Source organism: Lepidochelys olivacea, assembly GCF_965140295.1.
Source record: "Lepidochelys olivacea isolate rLepOli2 genome assembly, chromosome: 10".
Taxonomy (NCBI): domain Eukaryota; kingdom Metazoa; phylum Chordata; order Testudines; family Cheloniidae; genus Lepidochelys; species Lepidochelys olivacea.
In genome coordinates, this window is record NC_140420.1 from 76,571,785 (window position 1) to 76,598,202 (window position 26,418).

The 26,418-nt window shown below is 45.9% G+C and overlaps 1 protein-coding gene across 1 annotated transcript; it reads left to right on the top strand.

The window, feature by feature from the left end:
* The first annotated feature begins 253 nt into the window (after nt 1-253).
* SYNM (synemin) lies at nt 254-25,290 on the top strand. Its single transcript, XM_084641205.1, has 4 exons — nt 254-1,136; nt 11,219-11,343; nt 20,212-20,285; nt 20,891-25,290. Exons 1-4 carry the CDS (start codon nt 351-353, stop codon nt 25,024-25,026), a joined length of 5,121 nt encoding a protein of 1,706 aa, XP_084497331.1. The 5' UTR covers nt 254-350; the 3' UTR covers nt 25,027-25,290.
* Nucleotides 25,291-26,418: the final 1,128 nt, after the last annotated feature.

The window sequence follows — 26,418 nt, forward strand, 5'->3', positions numbered from 1 at the left end:
GCCCGATCAGCTCTTAACCCCACTTTACCCAGCTTTAAAAACAAATCAAAAGTGGGAACGGTGGGGAACAACACTTCTCTCCAAGCTGGACTGGACTGGGCTGGGCCGGGCCGGGCCCGGTGGCTCCGGCAGGGGGCGTTGTTTTGCTGCCGCTCAGAGGAGCCGCCGATTGGCTCCCCAGCCCCGGAGCCCTCGCCAGCCCCAGCCCAGTGTGGGAGTCGCCGCTGTCCAGCCGTGAGTCCGACGCCGACCTAGGGCGGGGGCACAGCCGGGGCTAAGAGCTGCCGCCCGCAGCCCGCAGCCCAGTGACACCGCTGCAGGGGCGAGCGCAGCCCCCGACGCCGGGCACGATGCTGCGCTACCGGGGGGAGGAGTGGGACGAGAAGACCCAGCTGCGGGAGCTCAACTCCCGGCTGCGGCTCTACGTGTCCCGGGTGCGGGAGCTGGAGCAGGAGAACCGGCTGCTGGCCCGGGAGGTGGCCGAGCGGCAGCAGCAGCAGCTGGCCGGGCTGCGGGGCCCCCAGCAGGAGGTGGCCGAGCTGCGGGGGCGCGTGGCCGAGCTGAGCCGGGCCAAGCGGGAAGCGGAGCTGGAGCGGGACGGGCTGCAGCAGGAGCTGGGGCAGCTGGAGCTCCTGGGCGCCGAGGTGCTGCAGCTGCGGCGCCGCCTGGCGCCCGAGCTGGCCGGGCAGCGGCCGCTGCTGGAGCGGCTGTGGGGCGAGTGCGCCGCCCTGGAGGAGCTGCTGCAGGGGCTGCGGGCCGAGCACGGCCGGCTGCTGGAGCGGCGGCGGCGGGAGGCGGGCGAGGTGCGGGCGCTGCGGCTGGACCTGGCCGCGCTGCCGCCGCCGGCGGGCGGGCTCAGCCTGGAGCAGCTGGAGGAGACCTACGAGCTGGTGCTGGGCCAGGCCTGCCGGGAGAGCCTGCTCCGCTACCAGGGCCAGCTCCGCGCGCTGCAGGAGCGGGAGGCGCGGCTGGGCCGGGAGAGCCTGGAGCAGCTGCGGGCAGAGGGCGCGCGGTGCCGCCTGCAGCTGGAGGAGCTGCAGCGCCGGGGCCAGCAGCTGGGCGGCCTGGGCCGGCGGCTGGAGGACGAGCTGCTGGCGCTGCAGGAGCTGCACGGCGCCGAGGCGGACGAGTACCAGGTGGGTGAGGGCTGCCCGGGCGCGGCGTGGGGGAGGAAGCGGGACGGGGCGCCCCGCTGGGCTCTGGCCCGGCCCGGCCCGGCCCCGCGCACCGGGGGGGACACGGCCCAGCAGGGCTCCGGGGCGGGCGCGCTGCAAACCCCGACTCCGGCTGAAACGAGCCCTGCCGGTGGTCGGGGCCGCCTTGGCCGGTGCGTGTCCCAGCGCGGAGCTCCGCCGGGGCGTGGCGGGTGCTGCGCTGGGTCCTCCGCTGCCCCGGGAGGCAGATGAGCTGGACATCTCCCCTCGCCTCCGCGTCTGACTCCCCCGAAGGATTGTTCTCTTCTCTGGGATCTACGCGTGTCTCGGCTTCTCTTCCCGCTTCCTGCCTCTTCCCCACACCCTCTGGGGGCCCTCTCCCCTGTCCCAGAGTCTCTTTCCCCACCGCCTCTGGGGACCACCCTCCCTCCCCCCCCCCCACAACTATCCCACCTTTCCTAGAGCATCCTTCCCTGCCTCCCCTTGCCCCCTCTCTATCCCAATATCCCCCCTTTCCGAGAGTCCCCCCTTCCCCCAAACCCTGAGCTCCTCCCTTCCTTGGGTCCCAAATTTTGTGCCTTTTGCCTATGGCCGGATTTACACTTTACGCTGCCCTAGGCACAGCATCTTCAGCCCCCCCCCCAGCTGACCTTCACCTTGCACCCAGTTTTAGAGAGGCAAGGCACCCCTAGAATGCTGGTGCCCCTAGGCACATGTCTAATTGGAAATCTGACCCTGCTTTCCTCTGGATTCCCTCTGGGGGTGTCTCCTCTCCCCTGCATCTGTCCTAATCTTTCGTCCTCTTTTTGCACCCCTTCCTAGGATCCTTCTTTCCCCCAGTCTTTCCTCTTGACTCTGTCAGCTCCCTCTGTCTGCCCCCCTTTCCTTTCCTGCCCACAGGAACTCTGCTCTCAGCCACCCCTGCTGTCTCCACACTGCAATGGCTTGCTGGCCCACGCTATAACCCTACTCCACCAGCTGCCTCCCTTCCCTGCCCATACATCCTTCCCTACCTCTGATCCCTCACCTGTGCTCCTGCTCCTGACACCCTTCCTGCCCTCTGCCTGAGCTTGCACTACCCTGGCTCCCTCTCTCCTACCCCATTTCCCATGCACCAGCTGCTTGCACCCAACTCCTTGGCTCCCTCCTATTGGGCACCTGCTCACACTCTGCCTTTCCCCAGCACCACCTCTTCTGGGGCTGTGGCTGTCCTCCGGTTGGGGGAGGAGGCAGCCAGCAAGGAGAGAAGCCTGTTGCATTAAAGGGCAGGCCTCGGAGGTGCCACTTCTGGCAGGATGGAGGGGCCACTTCTGGCAGGACAACACAAACTCAGATTCCCTTTCAAAACGTTGGGCAGTGTTAGGACCTCTGGCTGGGGAAGCTGTGAGAGTGAACAGGGAGGTGATGACTCTTAACACATCCTCTTCATGAGGGGTGTACCGCTCCCACATTGCCCTGAACAGGCACACTGAGCTACAGAGTCGGTGTTGGGTGAGATCAAACCCAGCCAGCTAACCTGAGTCCCATTGCCAGCTCGCCATAAGCACACTGGGGAACGAAGCAAGCCCTGGGAATGGGTGAACTGAGCCGCAGGGTCATGGGATGCAGTGTTCGGGGGACAGGCCTACAGAGCTCTCTTTCCAGTACATGGCAGGCAGTGCTTAAAATGGTCAAAACATGAATGTGTGTGTGTGTGTGGGTGACTCACTTCTACCCGCCCCAACTCCCACCATCAATTCCGTCCCCTCCAGCCTCCCCTCTGCTCTTCCTGCAGCTCCTGTGGTTCTTCACCCCCCTTGGCCTGGTCGGAGCCAAGGGGGGTGGGAGGGCAGCTGCAGGAGGATCCTTTTCCCCACTTCAAGGCCTGGAGTACCAGGGAGGGGTGGGGGTGGGAGCTGCACTTCTCCACCCACTCCTCCTGTGAGGATCCTGTTAGGAGGGGAGAGAGTGCGGCCTACCGCCTGGAGTGGAAAGCTGGTGGGCCGGCCTATATTCCACCCTGGCCCTGAGGCCCGCCGGGGATATCGGTGGACGGCTCCTTCATGGGGCCGTGAGCACGGGCGTGTACTTGGCATGGTTCACCCCAATCCCGGACACCTGCCCCTTTTGTGGCGTGAGGGAGACCCTGGCGCACGTATACCTGGAGTGCACCAGGCTGCAGCCCCTATTCCGGCTCCTCACAAATATTTTGTTAAGCTTTTGGTTGCTCTTTTCCCCTCACCTCCTTATCTATGCACTCCCTATCCGTGGCCCACGAAGTCACGGGACCTCCTGGTCAACCTCCTCCTGGGCCCTGGCTAAAGTGGCCATCTATAAAACCAGGGTGAGGAGGTTGGCCGATGGAGTCTCCTGTGACTGTGGGGCCTATTTCCAATCCTCCGTCCGTTCACGTATCCGGGCAGAGTTCTTCTGGGCAGTGTCCACTGACTCCCTTGATGCCTTTGAGGAGCAGTGAGCACTGTACTGGGTTCTCTGCTTGGTGTCCCTGTCTGGTTCCCTTCGTTCGACCCTTTGACCGCACTCCTGTCCCTAAATAGAGACTTGGAGTGGCTAAGTCATTATGCAAGGTAGCCTGTTTCCTCTTGTTTTTTCCTACCTCCCCCCCCAGATGTTCTGGTTTAACTCGGATTTTAACTTGAAGAGTGGTCAGTTTGGATGAGCTATTACCAGCAGGAGAGTGAGTTTGTGTGTGTATGGGGGTGGGGGGGATGTGAGAACCTGGATTTGTGCAGGAAATAGCCCAGCCTGATTGTCATGCACATTGTGTAAAGAGTTGTCACTTTGGATGGGCTATCACCAGCAGGAGAGTGAATTTGTGTGGGGGGGTGGAGGGTGAGAAAACCTGGATTTGTGCTGGAAATCACTTTAGATAAGCTATTACCAGCAGGACAGTGGGGTGGGAATAGGTATTGTTTCATATTCTCTGTGTATATATAAAGCCTGCTGCAGTTTCCACGATATGCATCTGAGGAAGTGAGCTGTAGCTCACGAAAGCTTATGCTCTAATAAATTGGTTAGTCTCTAAGGTGCCACAAGTCCTCCTTTTCTTTTTACTCCTGTCCCTGTTGTTCATTAGTTGTCCCCCATAATTATTTGGTTTTCCAGGTCCTGTGGACCCCCCTCTTAGGCTGGGGGAGGATCCTTTAGCATCCTTTAGCACCTCCTGGATCCAATAAGGCCTGGAGTGGAAATCAGCCAGACAGAGGTACTTTTCCCTAGGCAGAGCTGAAATGTGCACCCCTCAGTAACCGAAGGCTCGAGTTGTAGAAGTTTTATTTGATGGGTCTGCGACAGAGCGCACTTTAAAGCACTGATGCCAAGTATCTGGTGATGGGAGTTGGCCCTTGGAACAGGTGAAGTGAGTCCTGTCATTTTCCTGCCCACCACAGTCAGTGATGTCCTGCATTCCCCTCTTGCTAGAACAGTTCTCTACTCATGGTCTTGAGCTGGGAGGATTCAGACCCCAGTATGGTTAACTGAGCCCTCCATTTTTCTATAGCAGAAAGACTGGTTACCATGGTATTGATTGGGGTTGGGTTTTTTGGGGAGCGGGGTGAGGATGGAATGAGGCCTTAAATAGAGGTGTCTGCTATAGGTGTGGACATTAAAATGCCATTGTGTTTTACAATAGCAAATTGCCTCTGTACTTTTGGCCAAGATTGTACTTTTGGCCACTGTTCTGCAGTATGCCAGTTATAAAGCACCCCATGTGCATGGATAGCTCAGCATATGCTGGGAAGTCAAAATATCAAAGGTTAGGGTTGGAGAAGACATATTAGATCATCCAGTCCATCAATCCACTATGCAGATCAGAAAACAGTTTTGCTCTCCATTTCCTCAGGGCAGCATTTCTTTTGTTCTTCATCTGACCTTTTATTAACACTCTGCTAGATCTCTTTGTCTGTCTGCAGCTCTCCTGTTAATGATCACATTGTGTGTAAGGGCATGTCTAGCATGGGAGATTATGGAGATATTGCACATTGTGAGGGGACTAGAGAGCGGTTGCTCTGTGTCTGGATTTTAAATTGCTAGCTTGTTTGCAAGTTACTATGAACGGAGACTGATCAATTCAAAACAAAACACAGCAAACAGCAGAGCTTTTACACTTAACTTGAAATATTCTGGTCTTTGAGAGTTTAAGTCATTCTCCTTTTAAACATGCATTTAAATATTTTTCAAAGCAGTGTATGGAGATTTTTATCTGTGAATCTCTGATTTTAATAATAGTCCTGCAACTAAAACCAGGTGAAAGTGTAGAGAATAACAATGCTTTTATCAGGAGTTTCCTGTGGCTCAGTGTTTTGTTTTTATTTTGATAGGAGTAAAAATTATATAACCGTATATTTCTTCCACCTGAATGTCATAAATTCCTTCATTCCTAAAAATAAATTATCTTTAGAGCCATGTTATAAACTGGTGACATTAGAAATTGATGATGGAAAACCTGATTGATCCTTAACAATAATGGGTCAAATTAAAACAGCACCATATTCCAAGAGTCATCCTCCGCCCCCACACACACTTTTTATCATTTACAGCTCAGTACCAAAAGTTTTTCTCCTGCAGTTTCAAGAATGGCTACTTCTTTTCTGTAACTCAACCGGAAAAGATATTTTTGTACCAGTGTCATCTCCATATTAGGGTTGCCAATTTTGGTTGGACGTATTTCTGGAGGTGACATCAAATGACAATCTTTAATTAAAGATTAATCTTTAATTCATGGAGACTCCAGGACAATCCTGGAGGGCTGACAACCCTACTCCATATATGTTTACATTTTGCTGAGGATTAGTGGGGAAAGGTGACTGTAGGTATTCCGGAGAGTGAGTCAACTTTAAAAATTTTACAGGATTGGCAGCACCGAAGAGAAACAGGTTAAAAATGCCAGTTAATAGAAAAATCAAAATTACCATGTGGCTGCTAGCTGTGCTGTTGTACTCAGAATGAAATGTTATTTTGTAAATTAAAATTGGCCCAGTTTGAGGTGTTTTAAACAATATCTTACTGTTACCTTAAAATGAGTTATGATAAGCAACCCAAACTGCTTTAGCCCCCAAAATGAAAACGCATTAGCTGACATAGTTGCACATACACCTAGATTATATCGAAGCATCTGTAAAAATGGCCTCATGAGGGTCCATGTGTATTGCCTCTCAGTGATACCGTGGGAGGGTGGACTTACCGCTGGCATGCCACCTTATGGCTGGGCATGGTGTAGTAGGCTTTGCTTTCCTGCCGAAGCGGCTCTGCCCTGCAGTGGTCTGCCTTTTCTCATAGCTCGGCCCTCCATCCAGGCCATTTACTGCCCCCAACCCTGCACCGCTAGGTGCCAGGGGGGTCCAACAAATGGAAGTCCAGTGTCCTTACATCAGATCTTCAGCCCCCAGCTTTGGGCCCCGTGGTCCTTAAATTCTGTCATCTCAGGACTTTAAGGAGTCCTTACCCCTTATATCAGGGGCTTCATGCCACCTTCCCCTGGCCCTTCCTCTCCTCTGGGTTCCAGCTCAGGGACACGGTAGTGAGCAGGCAAGCACTGTCTATTCAGACCTGCTCCCTGCTAACTCCCTGGGCTTTTTCTTCCCTCAGCAGGCATTTGCCACAGCCTGTTCCTGGGCCCAATGTATACCTGTATTCTTATCAGCCTTCACAACCTGTCTTCCCAGGCTGCACCATGTCTCAACATTCATCCTTCTTGCAGGGCAGGGGCTTGCAGGGCTCCCCCCGGCGTCCCCTAACAAATCCCAAATGAAAATGTAAACAAACCATTTTTGCACTCCTCATAATTGAACTTTAATCCTTCTTAGCTTTCCCCTCTGCTCTTCTTCTCAGTTCAACATCTCCTTGGGCTTTCTCCCCAGAGGTCCAGATCCTGCCATTTATCACGGACCACCACTAGCATCCACCCCACTGGCATCTCCTGGCCAGTTGCTGGAGTTCTCTGCTCAGAAGGAGGAACCCAGGGCCAACTCTTTCCTTGGGCTTTTTCCTTCTACTCCCCTCGAGTCCTTCCTTGGCTCAGCAGGTGTTTTCCTGCTTTCTGTCCACCACTGTACTGCTGAGAAGGGGACTGTGTAGAATTCTTTCACACTCTCCCCACTGGCTTATCTGGGCTTCTTCCCATCTATGCTTCATCTTTAATGGGGCTGCCCCGCCCTGTAGTTGCCACCCAGGTGCTCTAATTGAACTCTCCAGCTTCAAGAAAAGGAGTACTTGTGGCACCTTAGAGACTAACCAATTTATTTGAGCATGAGCTTTCGTGAGCTACAGCTCACTTCATCGGATGCATACCGTGGAAAGTGAGCTGTAGCTCACGAAAGCTCATGCTCAAATAAATTGGTTAGTCTCTAAGGTGCCACAAGTACTCCTTTTCTTTTTGCGAATACAGACTAACACGGCTGTTACTCTGAAACCTCTCCAGCTTCAGATAACCCTTTCAGTGCCAGTGTGGGGATTTACGCTCCGTCATCTGTATCATGTTAAACTGCCCGGTTAACAATTAAAGAAGATTTTTCTAGTGATCAACTATGCAAACTCAACCTGGTTTTTTCAAGGCAGGACGTGGGGAAAAGGTGATCTCTCATTCATATCTGTAATGAAAAAGTATAAAATGGGGGAAAGCAAACATTTTAGGTTTTCTACTCTTGCTCAATTTTTCCTGACATAATATCTTGTACAGGAGAGAATATACTTAGTTAAGCTTTTGAAGTCATGTCTAAAAACCAGTTATTGGTTGCTTGTTTGTTTAAAAGTGATGTCACTCACAGATGTGTACTTTTTTTTTTTTTTTAATATGAGCGATTATGGTAGGCATTTCCTCTACAGCGGTTGTAAGCAAGGGGATTTATTAATATTTTCCATATATTATCCACTCTTTCTGTGTGGCCATCCTTGTCTCCTCCAGGGCTCCCTATCCTCTGTAAAGCTTTCAGTGCTGATAGACTATTCTGCAAATAAATTTTATTACCTAACTGGACTGGCCAAGCACTAGGACAAATCCTGCATTGGGCCTGGTGGGCCAATGGATCGCTCAGAAGGACTCTCAGGTTTCTGTGGCCCTAATAGCATGCTGTGACGATATTTATGGGGAAAATCCCATTGACTTCAATGGCAGATTCACATATAGTGCGATAGCAGGAGAGGGCCCTATATTTTTAGAATGCAGAAAAGACCCTGGCTTTCATCCTGCTCCACTGAAGCCAACTGGACATTTGCCACCAACTTCACTAGGCTTAGGACTGCCTCCTGTATCTGTTCCATGGTGCTGTGAGCTCCAAAGGAGAGGAAAACAGCCTCTTGTTGAATTAACATTTAACACAAATCTGTTACACTGAATTCCTGTACCAATTTCCAGCCAGCCAAGGGCTGGGTGTCCTCTTTTTCTTTTTCTCCCATTAAGCTGCTAAGTGGCCGTGGAGTTTGTAAAAGATGCCAGACCAAGAGTGCTGGAGACTAAAGTCCTTTCTTTATTCGCAGAACAAGTACAGTTTGGGCAGCACGAGTGCAGTCTTTCTCCCACTGCCCTGCTAATGTTTCTCATCCCTGACTAGAAGGAACCACCTTAAGGGGTGTGAGAATTAGTCGCCTTCAGTGCTTGAGTGGAGTCCAGTGACTTTTCCTCTTCTCTTTACATAACAGAGCGGTGACCTTCCAAGACATGGGTGCTACTTCTTTACCAACGATACCAGGAAGGACCTTTGAGATTGTTAGAGTGAACCAAGTTAGCTCAGCATGTATAAAGGCCAAAAAAACATAAGGCAATTTAAGGATTATTTTTTGGGACTAATGTAATAACTACCCTTCCTTAAGGCTTGGTCTACACTAGAGCTTACTTCAGTATAATTTATGTAGCTCAAAGGCGTGAATAATCCACATCCCTTTGTGACGTAAATTACACTGACATTGGTGTGGACACGGCTATGTCAGTGGGAGAGCTACTGCCTCTGGTGGAGGTGGATTTGTTATGCCCATGGGAGAGCTCTCTTCCATCAGCACAGAGCGTCTTCACCAGACGCACTACAATGGTGCAGCTGCAGCAGTTCTAGTGCAGAGTAGCCCTCAGTTTAACACGCAAATGTTCCAGCTGTCGTGCTCTGCAGTCTCAGGTGGCCATGCATTATAATCGTCATAACTGATAGGGAAGGATGTAATTCCATCAAGGAATACCAGTGACAGAAGATCTGTTTCTCTCCAGAATATGTAATGATGTCCTTGGCTATTTGCTTTTGGTACAGTTCATGGCTAGCTGTTCTTCTGACCCCCTCTGTGAATTGGTCTCAAGGGATCCTCTCTGTGGCTTTAGGCCTCTAGTCCTCCTCTCCCTGGGGTGGAAGCTTGCAATTCTCCCACTCTTAGAGCTTGGCATGAGGCTAGAGTCCCTTGCATATCAACCATGATTCTGCTAAATCATGACGGCCTGATGGGATTCGAGCCCTGAAATTCTTCCCTTTGGGATCTGTGACCAATATGTGAATACAGGGAGATTAAACAGCCTTTTCAAAACAAAGTATTGTTTAATTTCAACAGAAGGAATGCAGCCTCAAAAGAGGAAAGGGGTATTAATACAACAAAGACTCTACGGTTTGACCTAAAATTTAGGTAAGCTCATCTTATCCAGACACCCCAACTTCTAGAGCTTGGGGGACAGTGTGCACCCCTTTGGATTACCATATTTCAGGTTCCCCAAAAGAGGATACCGCCGCAGTTTGGGGATGAGCTGGAGGGGGAGTACAGTTAGGGATGCTGGAGTGACTACCTGCAGCGGGGGAATGGACCAATCAGCTGCGGATGCAGGGGAGGGACTAGTCAGGAAGCAGACCAATCTGGGCTCTTTCTGAGCGGCAATGTCTGTTCTGCAAAAATCCTGGACATTGCCTGTTATTTGAAAAATCCACCCAGACAGAGGACGGAGCCTCTACAAGGGTTGCCATTTTTATCCTCCTGAAAGTCCCTTGTCTGTTCCAGGCCTCCTGAACCTGGCCAAAGAAGTTTATGCACCCTACCCTGGCGGGTGGGGGCAGGATAAACTTCACAGCAGTTACTCCCTTGTCTTTTAACTATTGGTAAATGGGAGACTATCTGAGATTTTTGTCTGCTTTCCTGTCTATATGCTGTCTGCTCCTGGTGGAATTAATGCTTTTATAATTGCTACAGTCCCCCTTTGTGGACGGTCACCAGACTGCTGATTGGACCCAAGCCTTTGGATCACACATGCTTCCAAGCCCACTAGGTCTGGGCAGTGTCCAGGCACTGTCTCTTGGTCTGGCCTCTCATGTACACTTGCAGGGTGCAGACCCCCTGTCTGGAACCCCTCGATGGGAAGATGGGACTCTAGCTACCCTGAGCCCCAAGACCTATGCTCATCCTCAGTGAGCATTCAGAATGCTGCTCAGTTAAACTCCTCAACATGAAAATGAGTGACCACTGGCCTATTCCCAGAGGCCAGAACTGTACCTGGAACCATCACCCATAGGTCCAAACATCCCCAGACATTGGAATCTCAAACTCATGACTTGGGTCCACACATCTGTGGTCTCCTGAAAGGTTAACAGACAGTTGCAACCAAGTCGGATTCTATTCAGGTTGTCATGTTGCATCATTCACCATTGTATTTGAGCATTTCAGATGTGTTTAAATGGAAAGGGGTGTGTGTGTTTATTCCAGTGTTGAATCTGGCTTTTAATGTGCCACATACCAAATTTATAATAGGGTACTTTTTGCTTGCCTGCATAAATGGTGACCTGTGTGTGTGTGTGGAGGGTGGGGGGGCAGCTAGATGGGATTTTGTTTAAATATTTGAAAACAATTTAGCCAGATGTAACTGACACATCCTAGCATGAATAATCTATTCCAGTAATAGTATCTCATGAACCATATGCCAGTGAAGTCTGAGAGTAGGTTTATTTATTTTTTTCTGTAAAGCTGAGCAGGGGCTAGTGCATGTTGCTTTAATACTTTTTAAGATTTTTATCTTCGTGTTTGTAGTAAAACTGGAAAGTTATTATAAGCACAAGTGTGAAAGTGTAAAGTCAAATTCTTCAAAACTAATAGGAAGTATTTCTGTTTAGAGGATAATTGACGCCCTAGAAGACGAAAAGCAATTCCTGACTATGTCCATCATGGATTACCTAAAGGACTACAATGAACTAATGCAGGTGAAAGTGGGACTCAGCCTTGAAGTTGAAACTTACAGGTAAGGATTATAACTGCAATGGGTAGTACCGTCAGGGGATGTTTTAAATTACTCATTACAACTCAGACCTGTGAACTACACTGGCCTTTTCCATCTTTAGGGTATAATAGTGCATCAGCTTTTTAAAAGGAAGACACTTGCCCGTAAACTCTTCAGATTTCTTCTCCTCCCAGTGCACATGCATAATTCCCATTAGAGTGGGGTCTCTGGACTTCTGGGTTCAGTGCTCGGCTTGCTATTGGCTTACTGTGTGATCTGGGTCAAGTAACTTAACCTCCCTATACCTGAGTTCTCTCATCTGTGTAAAGGAGAAATAATACCTATGTTGCAGGAGTGTTGAGGCTTAATATTTGTAAAGTCCTTTAATACCTTCAGATAGAAGATCATGTAAAAGTGTAAAGTTATTGTAACTATTGTTCTTTATTAATAATGTTAATAGGTATTACTCGTGTGCAGACTGCAGATGGAGATTAGCACTTAAGTACAGCCATTTTAACTAACAGTAATTATGTCTACAGTCTATGGAACAGCATGTTACTGAAGCCATATAATCCTCTGAATCCTGGAATTCTAAAAGCTTGCTACGTATTTTGCAGTAAAGTTCTTGGTGCTAAAGGAGCATGCTTGATTACTGTGATGCTAAAAACCAAGTGAATGTAATTGTTCTTACCATATTTGAATTTATGCAAGTACTAGCTGAAGGCTCAGCGTCTGTCGGATTGTAACTGATAAGTCATAAGGCAGTGTGGATCTTCCAGCTGGCAAGTCACAGTGCCAGCATTCAGTGTTCAGATTGTACCAGGGTTTGGGTGTGCTGCTGCGTACTGTACCTTTTTTGGTCTCTACCACTCTCATTTAAGCAGCGATGTTCTTAGCGGAAAGGCATTGTTTCAAATACAAGTTCTGTTTTTGCCAGAGAAGGAAATGGAGTAAAGAAGTTAACAGAAAACTCAGTTTTCTAAACCAGTGATACTCAAACTGAGGGTTGGGAGTTGCAAGTGGCTCTTTTAATGTCTCTTGTGGCTCTTTGTAGCCTGTGATATTAAAACATGGTGTGATTTAATTATTAACCAATCTAAGTTATTAACCATTCAGAATGCTTTTACTATGTTGTTTTAACTAATTGTAGAATACATGGTCAGTAATTGTGGTGTAAGAATAATATATATATATATATATATATATATATATATATATATATATATATATATATATAGTAAATGAAACAATGAATTCATACTACTGTGGCTCTTTTGAGTAATGTTGAGTGTTAATTTGGCTCCTGAACCACAGAGGTCTGAGTATCACTGTTTTAAACTTTACTTTCCACCATCCTGGCCTTTGCTAAGGAAACACATGCTCAGGCTAAGTCTGAAAAGTAAACAGCCATTCTGCTAATAAATCCTCTTTACCTGTGAATCTTTCTAGTCAGTCACTAGTTGAGCAATTGAAAAGCCAGAGCAATTTTGAAATCTCAAGATCATAAGTTGTTAATTGACACATGACACATATTGGTTCAGAAGGGGAAAAAAAGTTGATGGATAGCAGACAGATAAAATTTTTATGATAAAGGTTTTGAGCTTTTCCACTATTAACGCTTTATTTTCGATAAAGTTGGCAGATGAAACTTATTCTTTACAATTTGTATTGATTTTTAAATTCACAAGACAACAATTCTTATTGAGTGAATGAAATAACCTGCAAAAGTTTAACATGTCTGACTGCTATCTTATCTTTATGAATCCATAGATTTGTTTATATTGTGTATTAATGTTTGACACACAGAGAATGTATAGTTACAACATTGCTTGACAAGTATTGCTACTACTGTCCTTAAATATTGTGTAATGTTGTTGTGAACTATTAAGCAGCTGAGTTTGTCCAGAAAGTGGTGGGTGAAGTGATCCATACATGTTTGTTAATTCAGAGACAGTTATTTAGTAGAAAGAGCACAGAAGTTAACTGTTACTAAAAAGACATGGAACTCTTGAGATCTAATCCCAGCTCTAACACCAACTTCATCTGTTGCTTTGGGTTAGTCATCTAATCTTTCTGCCTCAATTTATGCGTCTGCTAAATGGGGTAGTAAATACCTTTGTCTCGGTACAAAAGGCTCAGAGGTGCTGTGACCATTAATATTCACACAGTGGTGTGCATGATGCTGCCCAGACAGCTAGGTGCTCTGACACATGCTTAGTTAGTAAGTGAACAGGCAGTGTTGCAGCTCTGTAAAAGTCAGCTGCGAACTCATTAAATCTTGGAGCCTCTCTAGAAGTCATATCACGATTACCTATAGTGTTGGCGGCTTGTGTATGGATTCGCGGTCCTCAGGGAGTGGGAAACTGCTTGGCATTGCCTGGAATGTTTTTGTTGTCCATTGAGGTTGCTGCCTTAGCCTACAGAGACTTGTGAAATGTTCTTTAATAGCTTGTGATTCTCTGTGCCTCTGTTGGTCACCATCTCTGTCTTGCCAGGACCAGACTTCAGCATTTAAACTTACAACTTCCTGTTGAAAGAAACAGTGTTTGGTTGAGGTCAGAGATATGGGACTTCCAGTTTATCGAAAAGCAGTTCTGTCTTATCACTGTAAAGAAAGTTCCTTTAAAATCTCAGGAAGGGAAAAAATTACTTTTTGGATACTCCATGTTTCACACAAACAAAACCACCACCCTTCACTGGGGATTTAATTCCCGCCAGCCCAGTGGATGATCTTTCTTCACTCCACTGAAGAAGGAAGATAACTTGGTTCCACCAAACCAACTGTTGCATAAGACTGCTCTGGACTCCTGGTCTTCTGTTATTATTAAACCAGTTCCTGTAGTAATCCTCTGTACCTGTGATAACCAGGGTATGTGATGTCAGCTTCTTCTCATTCTCATAGAGGAAATCAGCTCCTATCCTTCATTTAGGTACATCAAGGTCCAAAGGCCCCTGTAAAGACCCATGCTTGTCATTCTGAGGTTTCTATTATGAAGTTTCAGTGATTGCTGTGAGACATTCTGTCCTGTGGCATCATGGATTAAGCACATGGTGTTTGGTTTACTTCCTTCTCCTTCGTCCCACACAGCCCAGAGTGTCAGTGTGTCTCCCACTCTGTATTTTTTTTTGCTTTCTTTTACAACTCCTAGAGCTAGTGTTCCTAAGTAAGCATGAGAGAGTATTTCCACTGGAGCTAGTCATGGCCACTCCTGAATTGGCTGGCCAAAAGGGTCATGTTGCAAGGAACTCCCTTCCCCAGGAACCAAACATACTTCCTTCCTAATGTTGCCAATCCTTCCTGCTTTTATGAATGGGACCAGTTCTGGAAATGGCAGCGGCCATTCCCATTCTTTACCTGTAAAGGCTGAAATAAATATTTTTCTAGTGTTGCACCACATGGTTCCGTGCTGCTGAGATCCTACAAAAGCCAAAATAGATTAGACTGTGTAATAGTCTCCAAAGGGAAGTGGTGGAAGACACATTGCTTGATACTTAAAAGTAGATTGAACAAAATATTGGAAGACCGACTGTTGGGAACCATCTTGCACTGGGCAGTGGAGCATTGTCGCAGCATCATCTTGCTTGGATCCTCATCAGGTGCCCCGTGTCTCAGTTTCACTTCACAGTCTCCCTCTGGTTGGTAGGATTGTTTGGTGACTCAGGAGTTTTGAGCCTTCAGCCAAAGGAAAAGTCCTCCACTTCCAGGGCAAATGGAAGGACAACTAAATAGTGAACAAGCCTTTTGCCATCATGGGTCATAGCCCTCTGCCTAGGGTCTGCATTATCATCACATGGCCCCCTTCAGTTGCCAGGAGCTCCTTCTCTCCTTACAGTGGGGGCTGACCAGTCTCTACTTCAGAGCCCTGTAGCCCTTCTGCCCTCCACCAGCTTTGTTCCTGGATGACAGCCTGTCACCGCCATATCCAGGTCTCACCCAGTCCTCTCTCTGTTCCAGGCTCAGAGACCCAATACACTGAAGCAGCTACTTGCTACCAAGTCCAGTCTACCCTGCTTCTTCGTTTCCAGGGCCACTTCCTACTTCAGCCAGACCGCCTTCCTGGTCCCATCTCAGGAGCACTCCACCAACCTCTTCCAGATTCATTTCCCTGGTTCCCCCTCTGCAAGGAACCACTGCCAGTTATTTATGTTACCACCAAACATGTTGCTCCTGCCAGCTCCCTCATTTACCGAGAGTGTTCTGCCTCATATATATCCAAGCAGGCCTGGCAAGCACTCAGTCACCTGCTCTTCTTCACATGATCCCTGTCCTCCAATCCCATGATTTAGGAGGAAAACCAGGCTAAGTGGAACTAAGCCTGAACTCTCTTTAAAGGGCTTACTCAACCTGTGACAGGCCCGGTGTATGTCAGTGGTTCTCAACCATTTCCAGATAATCACCCCTTGTTATAACAGAAAAATGTCCCCATTCCCCACAGCCTGGGAGTTTCAGGACCCCCTCCCATCTAGCACTGAAGAAAGGGAGAGTGGCCAGGACCTCCTGGACCTGATTGCAACCCACCCCTCTCTGGGGTTCTTGATCCCCTAGTTGAGACCCCTTGGAAGAAATGACCGAAGAGGTCTTTTTTTATACATGACTGATTTTTGTGGTAAGACTTGTGCTGCAGATCATCACAAATTGTGCACATCTTATTATTTTCGGTATCTTCTCCCTCCTGTCCCACCCCACTTGTGTGTCTCATCCACCTGTTCTCTCTTGTCTTTTAGACTGTAAGATCCTTGGGGCAGAACCTGTCATGTTCTTTGTGCTTTTACAGCCCCGAGCACGGAGGTGGGCAAACTATGGCCCGCAGGCCTCGTCTGGCCCACAGAACCCTCCTGCTCGGCCCCTGAGCTCCTGGCCCAGGAGGCTAGCCCTTGGCCCCTCCTCTGCTGTTCCCCCTCCCCCACAGCCTCAGCTCACTGTGCCACCGGCACAATGCTCTGGGCAGTAGCAGAGCTGCGGCCTGACCCGGTACTCTGTGCTGCGTGGGTGGCGTGGCTGGCTCCATCGACTGCCTGTCCCGGCACTCTAGGCAGTGCAGTTAGGAGGCAGGGAGCGGGGGGGATGGATAGAGGGCAGGGGAGTTCGGGGTGGTGATCAGGGTGCGGGGGTGTGGGTTGGGTCGGTCAGAGGGCGGGGAACGGGGGTTGAATGGGAGCAGGGGTCCCAGGGGGGGCAGTCAGGAAGGAGGGGTGGCAGTCAGGAAGGAGGGGGGGGTTAGATGGGGCAGGGGTTCCGGGGGCGGTCAGAAGACAAGGAGAAGCGGTGGTTGGATGGGGCAGGGGTCCTAGGGGGGCAGTCAGGAATGAGAAGAAGGGTTGGATGGGGCGGGGGATCCAGGGGCGGTCAGGGAGCGGGTGGATGGGGCAGGAGTCCCGGGGGGCCGTCAGGGGACGGGAGGGTTGGATGGGGCAGGAGTCCTGGGGAGGCCGTCAGGGGTCGAGAAGCAGGGAGGCTCGGACAGGGGCCGGGCTACGCCTGGCTGTTCGGGGAGGCACAGCCTCCCCTAACCGGTCCTCCATACCATTTCGGAAACACGATGTGGCCCTCAGGCCAAAAAGTTTGCCTGCCCAAGCACAATGGAATCCCAACCTGGTTAGCCTCTCGGTGCTAACACACAATAAATGTTAAATACTGACGTAATAACCAAGGGGATGAGTTGAAGATTCAGTATTAATTTCCTGACTCTTTTGGTAATAATTTTTCTTAGGCATACTGTTATGTTAGTGGAGTGGGTTTCTACATTCAGGGTGTGACTTCAAGGAAGTATCTGCACAATTACTTTATAAGGGAGGATTTCTTGGAGGAGCATTTTTCATTGTTTGTATTATGGTAGTACATAGAGGTCCCAGCTGAGATTAGGAGCCCAACCTTCTAGGAACTGTACAAACACATAGTAAGAGATGGTCTTTGTCCCAAACAGCTTACCGTCTAAATAGATAAGAGGAACAAAGGGTAGGGAGAGGAAACTGAAGAATCGAGAGGTGAAGTTACTTGTTTGAGATTACACAGCAGATTGTTGGCAGAGCCAGGAATAGAAGCCAGAGTTCCTGATTCTCAGGCTTGTGCTGTATCCACTAGACTATGCTGTTCCTTACTAATTTACTATCTTAAAGTGTAAAAATGATTTTAATATTTGCATTGCATTAAAGTCAGTGAAAATCTATCATGAGCCAAGTCCCATAGAAATACTGAGTCACAGTCCAGTTTTGCTGGGGTTTTTCTCTTTGTTTTCCCATAATAGCATGTTGTCAGTAATAATGTTTTCAGATCCAGCTTGTCTCTGTGTGCTGTTGCCATTTGCCATATACAGTGTACTTCTTGGAACTTATTTTTAGTGACTTCATACGTTGCTCCAGCAACTGAACAACTGTTGTTTTAACAGCAGCCAAAAATCCCTAGTCATACTATCCACATTCTTAATTTCCATCGTCACAATTGCTACTTTCAGTGCCTGCACGGTCAGATCTTTCAGACTTTTCTGTAGCATTGGAAGCACCATCCATAGTGCCTAATGAGGAGCAATTTTCTTTGCACTTACAGGCTAGAAGAGATCCGATTAGGAAAAACTAGTCACGACCTTTCCCCTAGTGTAAACGCAGGGTAACACCTTTCATTTTGATTTAACTGGTTGAGCTTGACCTGGGCCTCCTCTCTAGAGCTGAATTTGACTAGTTTAAGTATGTTAACCCGTGTCTACACTAGGGAAAAGTTTGTGGTTAGCAACCACATGTTAACAAACCCTGACCAAACCTTGCCCTTTTCTTAATCTGTACAAATACATGGATGCAAAGAAAACCTTACAAAGGGAACTGTCAACTGATGTAGTGTTGTCCTCCTGAATGTGCAGAAAGGCAGAGGTGTAAAATGTCCCATTCATCTCAGGTAGTTAGGTCTGAAACCTAAAGATGATATTTTAAATGTAAAAATTATCTATTTCACTGCTGATTATTTTAGCAGAAACAGCCAGCTAATGTGTTTATGAAACTTTCTTCCACTCCCTCCAGGAGTTCAGAGCCTCGGCTATCAAGAACTTCCAGCTTCAGCCCAACAACTTCTATGATGTAGTTACAGCTTATCAGTGCAAAACATTTGGCATTTCCAAAATGGAATGAGGGGGCAGTATAACATAATATTTAATCCTGCCTTGAGTGCAGGGGACTGGACTAGATGACCTCTCGAGGTCCCTTCCAGTACTGTGATGCTCTGAACATGAATAAAACAGAATATCAGAAACAGAAGGGTTACTGTACTGTGATTACATTGTTCAATTTGATATTTAAATATTGCTACCACAGAATTTCAAGTCTGCTGCACAAGAGTCCTGCAGAGTTTAGGTCTAACTTTTGGGGAGGCATATAATTGGGGGAAACGGGCATCAGTTAATAAAGAACAGAAAGAGGAACTTATTTCACAGCAGTATAGGAGTCTGTTGGCAGTGCAGGGGAAGAAACTGCAGCCTTGGAATGACAGAGGAAAAATCTGCACATAGATGGTTGTAGGATTTACTCGAAATTTTCCTGTCCATATTTATTTGGCCTCCATTTCTAAAAATTCTAGTAGCACACAAGATGCAGCCTTACTGCATGCATTTTGTAGATGATAGATTGGCAGAGAGAGAAGTTTTCTGGTTTTTTTTTTTTTTTCATCTGCAATTTCTATGCTGATTCTAGAGGGTACCTTTAGGGCCCTGTGAGCATCTTTCCTTAGAAAAAAAATTTGATGATGAAATGTGTGTAACTCAGCATTCCTAAGGGAAGATAATTGCTCCTTAAAAACGTATTGAATCTCAGCTCTGTTAATTTCAATGGGACTTGTTCCCTAGGGCATGTTTGCCTCAGGGTAGCACAACATGCAGGGACAGGATGAGTTTGTGCCTGATTGTCAGACTGCCAGTCAGAATGAGGAAAATATTGGGATGGCCAGTGTGTCTCTATATGGTGCGTACTAGGTGCAGTATACAGTATAGACCCAGGCATGGTGGCCAGGTGAAAAAGTTCTATGCTCTTCTTCTCTAAGACAATGTTTTAAGTTCAGTCTAGTATTCTCAAGGAAGCCAGCTGAAGGCTTGGTCCCTAAGGACAGCTGTGTTTGTCACTAAGATAGGGGATGTGGTTTGGCAGACTCTGCAGTGTACTGGTGTCCTGAGGATAGGCAGCAAGTGAAAGTGATGGATGCAGATGTTCAACAACAGATAGTTGTGACTTTTTCCCCTGTTTTTTTGCTTCTGGCATAACCCCTTTATTGAGAAGCCAAACAAAATGTGTATTCTGTTTGTTTCTGGTAAATGACTGTTGAGCTAACACACATAGCTGGGCTGCGGAGCCTTAACAGGGATAAAGTTTACAGCAGCCCTGGTTTCTTAAAACCATGCAGGTTATTTTAGACATGGGGGAGGGACTGCCAAAAAGAGCGAGAAGAGAACGCTGAGAAATGGAGAGGAAAGATGAATCAGCCTAAAAATCTAGCAAGATAACTATTGCCATAAAAAGAAAAGGAGTACTTGCAGCACCTTAGAGACTAACACATTTATCTGAGCCAAGGTGCCACAAGTACTCCTTTTCTTTTTGCGAATACAGACTAACACGGCTGCTACTCTGAAATATTGCCATAAAGTAGTTACCCAAACCGTTTTTGCAAAATATATTGTGCTGATTTCAGCCTGATGATTTTACTTCATTATCTGTGCGTTACTGAGAATAATTACCTTCTCTAGTTTATTTAGAGCTCTGTTTTCTTTAGCATCGGTCACTATGTTTGAAAGTGGAAGTAATACTCTTTTTTTCTCCTGTTCATTTGTGATGGTGCTTTGCCACCAAACTTCTAAAGTATATTATAACTATTCTTTCTCTTCATTTTAATCAAATGTATTTGTGTGTGTGTTACAGAACTTTACTAGAAGGGGAGAGCAGCCAATGGATGATTACGTGGATTGATCAGCATGGGAGAAAAATACCACAAGGTAAAAAAGCGAACGTTACACTTAGACATCTAAATGTAGGTTTTAGTCATTGTTTAATATTTTTTTTTCCAATGAGTCAGTGTCAATTTCTTGTAGTATATTTTTAGCTGTGTAAAGCAAAAAATGAACTCTGTGAGCGGTTACTGAGAATCAGCTCTCCTGGGAACTGCAGCAGGGAAAGGAGCAGAACATGGGGCCACCGGGGGGGCCCCATGCCAGCAGCTGCTCCGGGGTGGCTGTACCTCCCCCAGCCCTGTCCTCTGGTGGGGCTGCTGTACAGACGGAGGAGACCCTGTGTGGAAGGGTAGGGGGTGGTACAGCTGCGCCAGAGGAGCTGCCGGCTGTTGTGCTCCGCCTGTGTCTTTCAGATACGCCGTACCAGCTATAAATATCTTGCTGGTACGGCGTACCATACCGTACCCACCCTACTTGCACTGCTGCAGGTATGCTTGAAAGTGAATTGACATTATTTCTTCATAAATATTTTTAACATTACGTTAAGATATCTAGATTATTGCCTGCCGCTGTTATTGTACATGGATTATTTTTATATTTTACATACAAGATGGTATTTTAATTTTTGCTTATCTACACTCTTCTTGCAGGTGTCAGAAATACATCTTATGACTACCCTAATAGTTACTCAGCATACCGAGAAGAAAAGAAAAAGAAAAGCTTTCCGATTATCAAGAGTGCTGACACTAGACATAAAACACCAGTAACGAATATTCGCAGCTCTGCACTTTATTCAACTCAGACAAGGCGTGGTGGACCACGGACAACAGATAGTGGAAAAGTTTTAAGAAAAGATATTCTTAATTCAGAATATCATCCATCAACCACTATTGAAAAGGATGCCACTTATGAAAGAATTATGAAGGACCACAGAGAGTTCAAAACCTTTACTCCTACATACGGTCTTTGGGGAGACACTAAAATTCAGCGAAAAACTTTTCCTGAAAGAAAGAGAACAGAAGCCACAACTACTTCAGCAGTTTCTTTTTCAAAAGAATTGACAAGTGTTCAAAGTTCAAACAAGGACCACAAACTTGACACAAGGTCAGGTGTTTCTGAAAGTACAAGAACAAAACCAGATAATTTTACTAAATTTCCATCTTACGAGCTGAATTCCAATTTTAAACAAACCAAATCCGAACAAGCCCTAGATGACACTCGTACTATATTGAAAGAAAAAACAAAAGGAGACAAACCAGTTAAAGAGGGGGAAAATGGCTTGTTAGAAGAAAAAAATAAGCAACCAGTCAACGAGGAAAGAATTATTGTCCTGGAGAAAAAGGAAATGGATGATAAACCCACTACGGCAGAAAGAAGTGTTAATTTTGGAAAGACTGAGGTTAAACCAGAGCAGAAAACACACATAATGGAAGACATGATTATTAATGATGATAAAAAGATTTTTTCAGGAGTCAGGAGTAAGGAAGATAGCACTGCCAAAGAGGAAAAAAAGGTTACATGGGAAGAACAAACTAGAGTACATAAATCAGCCAGAGAGGGAGAATTTTTTCTCCCTGATGCAAAGATTAAAGAAGATGAATTAACCAAAAGGAATACAAATGTGTTCTTGGAATCAATAAGCAAGGAGGCTGTTGAGATTCCCATCAGTGTTGAAATGTATACTCCAGACAAAATATTGCAGAACAGTAACACGGAAATAACATTTCAAGGCTTTAAAACATCTGTAGGAAGAGAGACAGATGAACGGACAATTAAACCTGTTGAAATTCTCAGTGTGAATGTTTCAGAAAAAGAACCCAATTTGGAAGATGAACATGGAATTAGTGACAAAAGTAGCCCTAGAATGGGTACTTTGTCAACCGAAAACATAGCAGAAACTATTGTCGCTGATATTCTTAAAAGTTTTGTTCAGTCTTCTGGTTCAGAAACAACTCCACATACAAAAGTAAACTACCTTGAAAAGAAGAAATATGATGATGAGAAAGAGATGACTGAAATCACAGTACAGTCTCAAGTTCAAGAAGAAATATCGATTTCTGATGAAGTTGATCTTGGAAGTCTATTAAACAAGGAGGGCAAAGTGGTTCTGGAAGACGCTAAGGGAATTCCATCCACAGATGTGATAGAAGATCTAATAAATGTTGGCCTGAAAGGAAGGGACCGTATAGGCAAAGTGTCTGTGAATGTTGAGATTGTTGAGGAGCCACTAGAATCTGCAACTGATGAAAGGAGTGAATTTTCAGCACCATTTGAAGTAGAGGAAGTAGAGGATACCTCACCCAGCATGGAGCGGCATTATGGCGATGAGGGGGAGCAGACCATCACAGCTACAGCTGAAGATTTTAAAAAGAAAAAACTATCCAGTGAGATCCTCACCCATGTGGAAGAAGTAACCGAGGCAGACGACTCAGTTGATGAACAAAGATATTTTGTATCTACTCCAGATGATTACCCTTTGGCTCATGGAAAAGATGAGGACTCAGTGTATGGGCAAATTCACATAGAAGAAGAATCGACTATTAAATATTCTTGGCAAGATGAATTTTTGCAGGGCACACAAAGAAGAAAAGATGATAGCATGAGCTCACCAGAACAAACGTATCAGGTTGTGGGAGAGGAAGCAAGTGCCTATGTTTTAAATGAGGAACATCCAAAAGGTGAAGCATCACATGCAGAATCCATTGTTATTGAGAAAGAGATTAAAATACCACATGAATTTCAGGCCTCAATAAAGGGGCTTTTATTGAAGGAAACCAGGGACCCTAAACAACAGTTGAAAGAGGCGTTGGAACAACTGGAGGGGAGTCTTCCAGAAAGCGTGAAAGAGGAACTAGCTGCATTAACGAAAGAAAATCATGCTGACTCCAGTAGCCTGGCAGTTGATATCAAAAAAGTTGAGCAAACTAACGAAGATGGTTTAGTGACGATGGTGGCTGAAGTCAGTCTGTCCCAGACCCTTGACACTGATCAGTTTGATATTGCACAGCTTGGTGGAGTCATCACAAGTGAGATTGAGAAGGTGTCACTGAAGTCCCCAAAACAAGAGGGCTTTGATGAACGTAATGACCCAGATTTGGAAAGATGGACTCATGGTAAAAGCAGTATAGAAACAGACATTTCTCCATCCACTAATAAATCCACTCCTTGGGCTAGCCAAGGGGTTTACAGCTCATCCAGTGTAAGAAGTAATGATGGCATGGAATATCATTCCACTGAACAAGTTATTCATGAAGGTCCAGTTTCAGCAGCTGTAGAATTTGGTAATGCAGAAGAAGTCTCTCAGTCACAGATATCGACTGATATTAACAAATCTTTAAGGCATATTAGAATAGGTCCAACAGAAATTCGGAGAACTGAGCAGGTCATATATGAAGGGCCCATTTCTGAAACTCTGGAACTTGGTGGTAGGGGAGACCTTGTTCCGACAGAAGGCTCATTGGATATTGGTAGGTCTGTGAAGCTTTTTAAAATGGGTCCTAAGGAAATTCAAACCACTGAAGAAATCATTTATAAAGGGCCTATAGACGTAGATGAACCTGAAAACTTTGCTCAGCCACAGGTTCCAGCTGATGTTAATAGGTCCATGAGGCATATCACAGTAGGTTCACCACAAATTACTGAAGATCTCATTTTCAAAGGGCCCACTTCAGATTCTTCAGAGCTCAATATCTCAGGGGATCTCTCTCCTACAGAAGGATCAACGGATACCAACAAATCAGTAAGGCACATTAGATTAAGTCCAAAAGAAATTCATACAGAACAAGTAATATTTGAAGGGCCCATTTCTGGAAATGTGGAGCTCAGTGGCACAGGAGAGCTTTCTCAGACAGGAAGTTCAATAAGGCACATTAAATTAGGACAAAAAGAGATTCATTCCGCTGAGAAAATCACATACGAAGGGCCTCTTTCTGAAACAGCAGAACTTGGCAGTACAGGAGACAGTTCTCACGTGGAGCATAGATCAGATACTAATGCATCTATCAGGCATATTAAATTAGGTCCCAAAGAATTTATGACAACTGAGCAAATCATCTACAAGGGTCCCATTTCTGAACATCTGGAGTTCAGTGAATCGGGAGACCATTTTCATTCAGAAGGGTCAGTAAAGCACATTACATTAGGTCAAAAGGAAATTAAAACTACTGAACAAGTCATATATCAAGGCTCCATTTCTGAATCTCCAGAGATCAGTAGTGCAGGAGGAAGCCTTTCGGAGAGTGAAGGAAACTCAGATATCAATAGATCCATCAGGCTCATTAAATTGAGTCCCACAGAAACTCATACAGAGCAAATCATCTTCAAAGGACCCATTTCTGAAACAATGGGCAATCATTTTCAGACAGAAGGGTCGTCAGACAGCAGCCAATCTATAAGGCATATTAAATTAGGACCCCAGGAAACATCTTTTACTTTTCAAATGGATGTAACTAATGTGGCGGGAGTGCCTGTGGTGGAAGGGAGAACACAAGCAGCTACAGTTACTGTATCAAATAGGAAGGAGCCTGATGTCAGACAGTCACAGGTTGTGGTTGAAAGTGACCAGAAAGACACTGACGGTGAAAGTACCAAAGAAGCAAGTGTTTTTCCTGATGCTTCCCAGGCTCATGGTGAACAAGTAACAGAGAAGTCAGCATTTGAAAAAAGTGTACAACTGCAAAGACTTGTAGACCAAAGGTCAATGATTTCTGATGAAAAGAAAATTGCACTTGTGTATCTAGACAAAGAAGAAGAGGGGGAAGAAGATAATGATGGAGACTGGTTCTGAAAGGACGTTTTAATATAACCTTGCCTATCGGCTTGTTCATCACAGAGATTTTTGACTGCCGTCTTTTTAAAAGGAACTGTCCCACTACTACACCAACATTGGACTGACACATTTTAAATCCAAACCTCAATATATCCACCATCCTTTCCCCTAATTTGTGAAAGTTCTTTAAGGGAGGGCTCCCTCTATTGCAAATTCTTTTTTCACCAAACCTTTTTTCTTCAAGTTTCTTCAGTCTCCAAGACAGGAAGTTTCTTCTGGAGATTTTTCAGGATCTTTTTTTTTTTTTTTTTTTTTTTTTTTTAATTTTTATATTGAGCTAATCCACAAGTGAGAGTCTGAACTGGATTTTTCTATCAACTTTTGAACACTGTGTTGTACTGGGATACTTAAAGAATTCAGCACTTCTGTTTAGATTTCAAAGTATTAACCACAGGCAAAATGAGTCACAGTAACTCTATTGGAAGAGTATTAGAATAAGGCATACAGGCAATTGATTTTTAAGTTTCATTTTCATGTGCTCATGTACAATAGTAAAATCTTAGGAAAAATTAAACCATTACAACTATGAAGTAAAACTCTTTCTAAGCAAACCATGCATAGCAAAAATTTATGGTAACCTTTGTCACCTTTATAGTTAGAACCAGACACAATAAAGCAAAGCAGTAAGACTACATCAGTCATATTGTTTTCAGGAAAATGTTTGGTTTGCCTTTACAAAGCATAATATTTTTAGAGAGAATCAGTAGGCAAATGGATAAAAACCATAGGCTAAATCCTAGTTACAATGAAATCAGTGGTAAAATCCCTCCAACTTCAATGACTCTACATCGTGATATGTGATATCGTGATATAGTCTCAGTATATAGTACTGTTCTGATGTTAGGTATTGCAAGTACCTAAGGAGCGTGGGATGGCATATACCATACGGTATAATGCCTACGCACAATGGGATTAGCTCAAGTGTGGTTCTTCTCTGACAAGTGACTGAAAAAATGGCATTTTTTTTCTAACTGTATATTCAACCTAGGACCTGAAAGTCACTCGTCCCGGTTCTTTCTGACTTCTTATCACCAGTAATAGATTTTCTTGGGCCACACTCTGCCTTCAGTTACAGCACTTGACATGCCATTGATTTTACTGGGTTTGCTCAAGTGTGTAACTGAGGAGCATATTTCAGTCCTGCAAGTAGAAGTGAGTTAATTATTTGGGAGCTCAATCAAGAATAGACTCCAGCTCATTCTCTGGTAGTTGAACTAGCTCTGCAGTGCTAACAGGAGCAAAAAGAGTAACAAAAATTTATTGCTGACACTCAAATAAGAAGATCTGACTCTGGGTTTGCCTACTCAGCAAAAGCTGGGCAAGGGCTAACCTTGAGCTAGCTTGAATCCC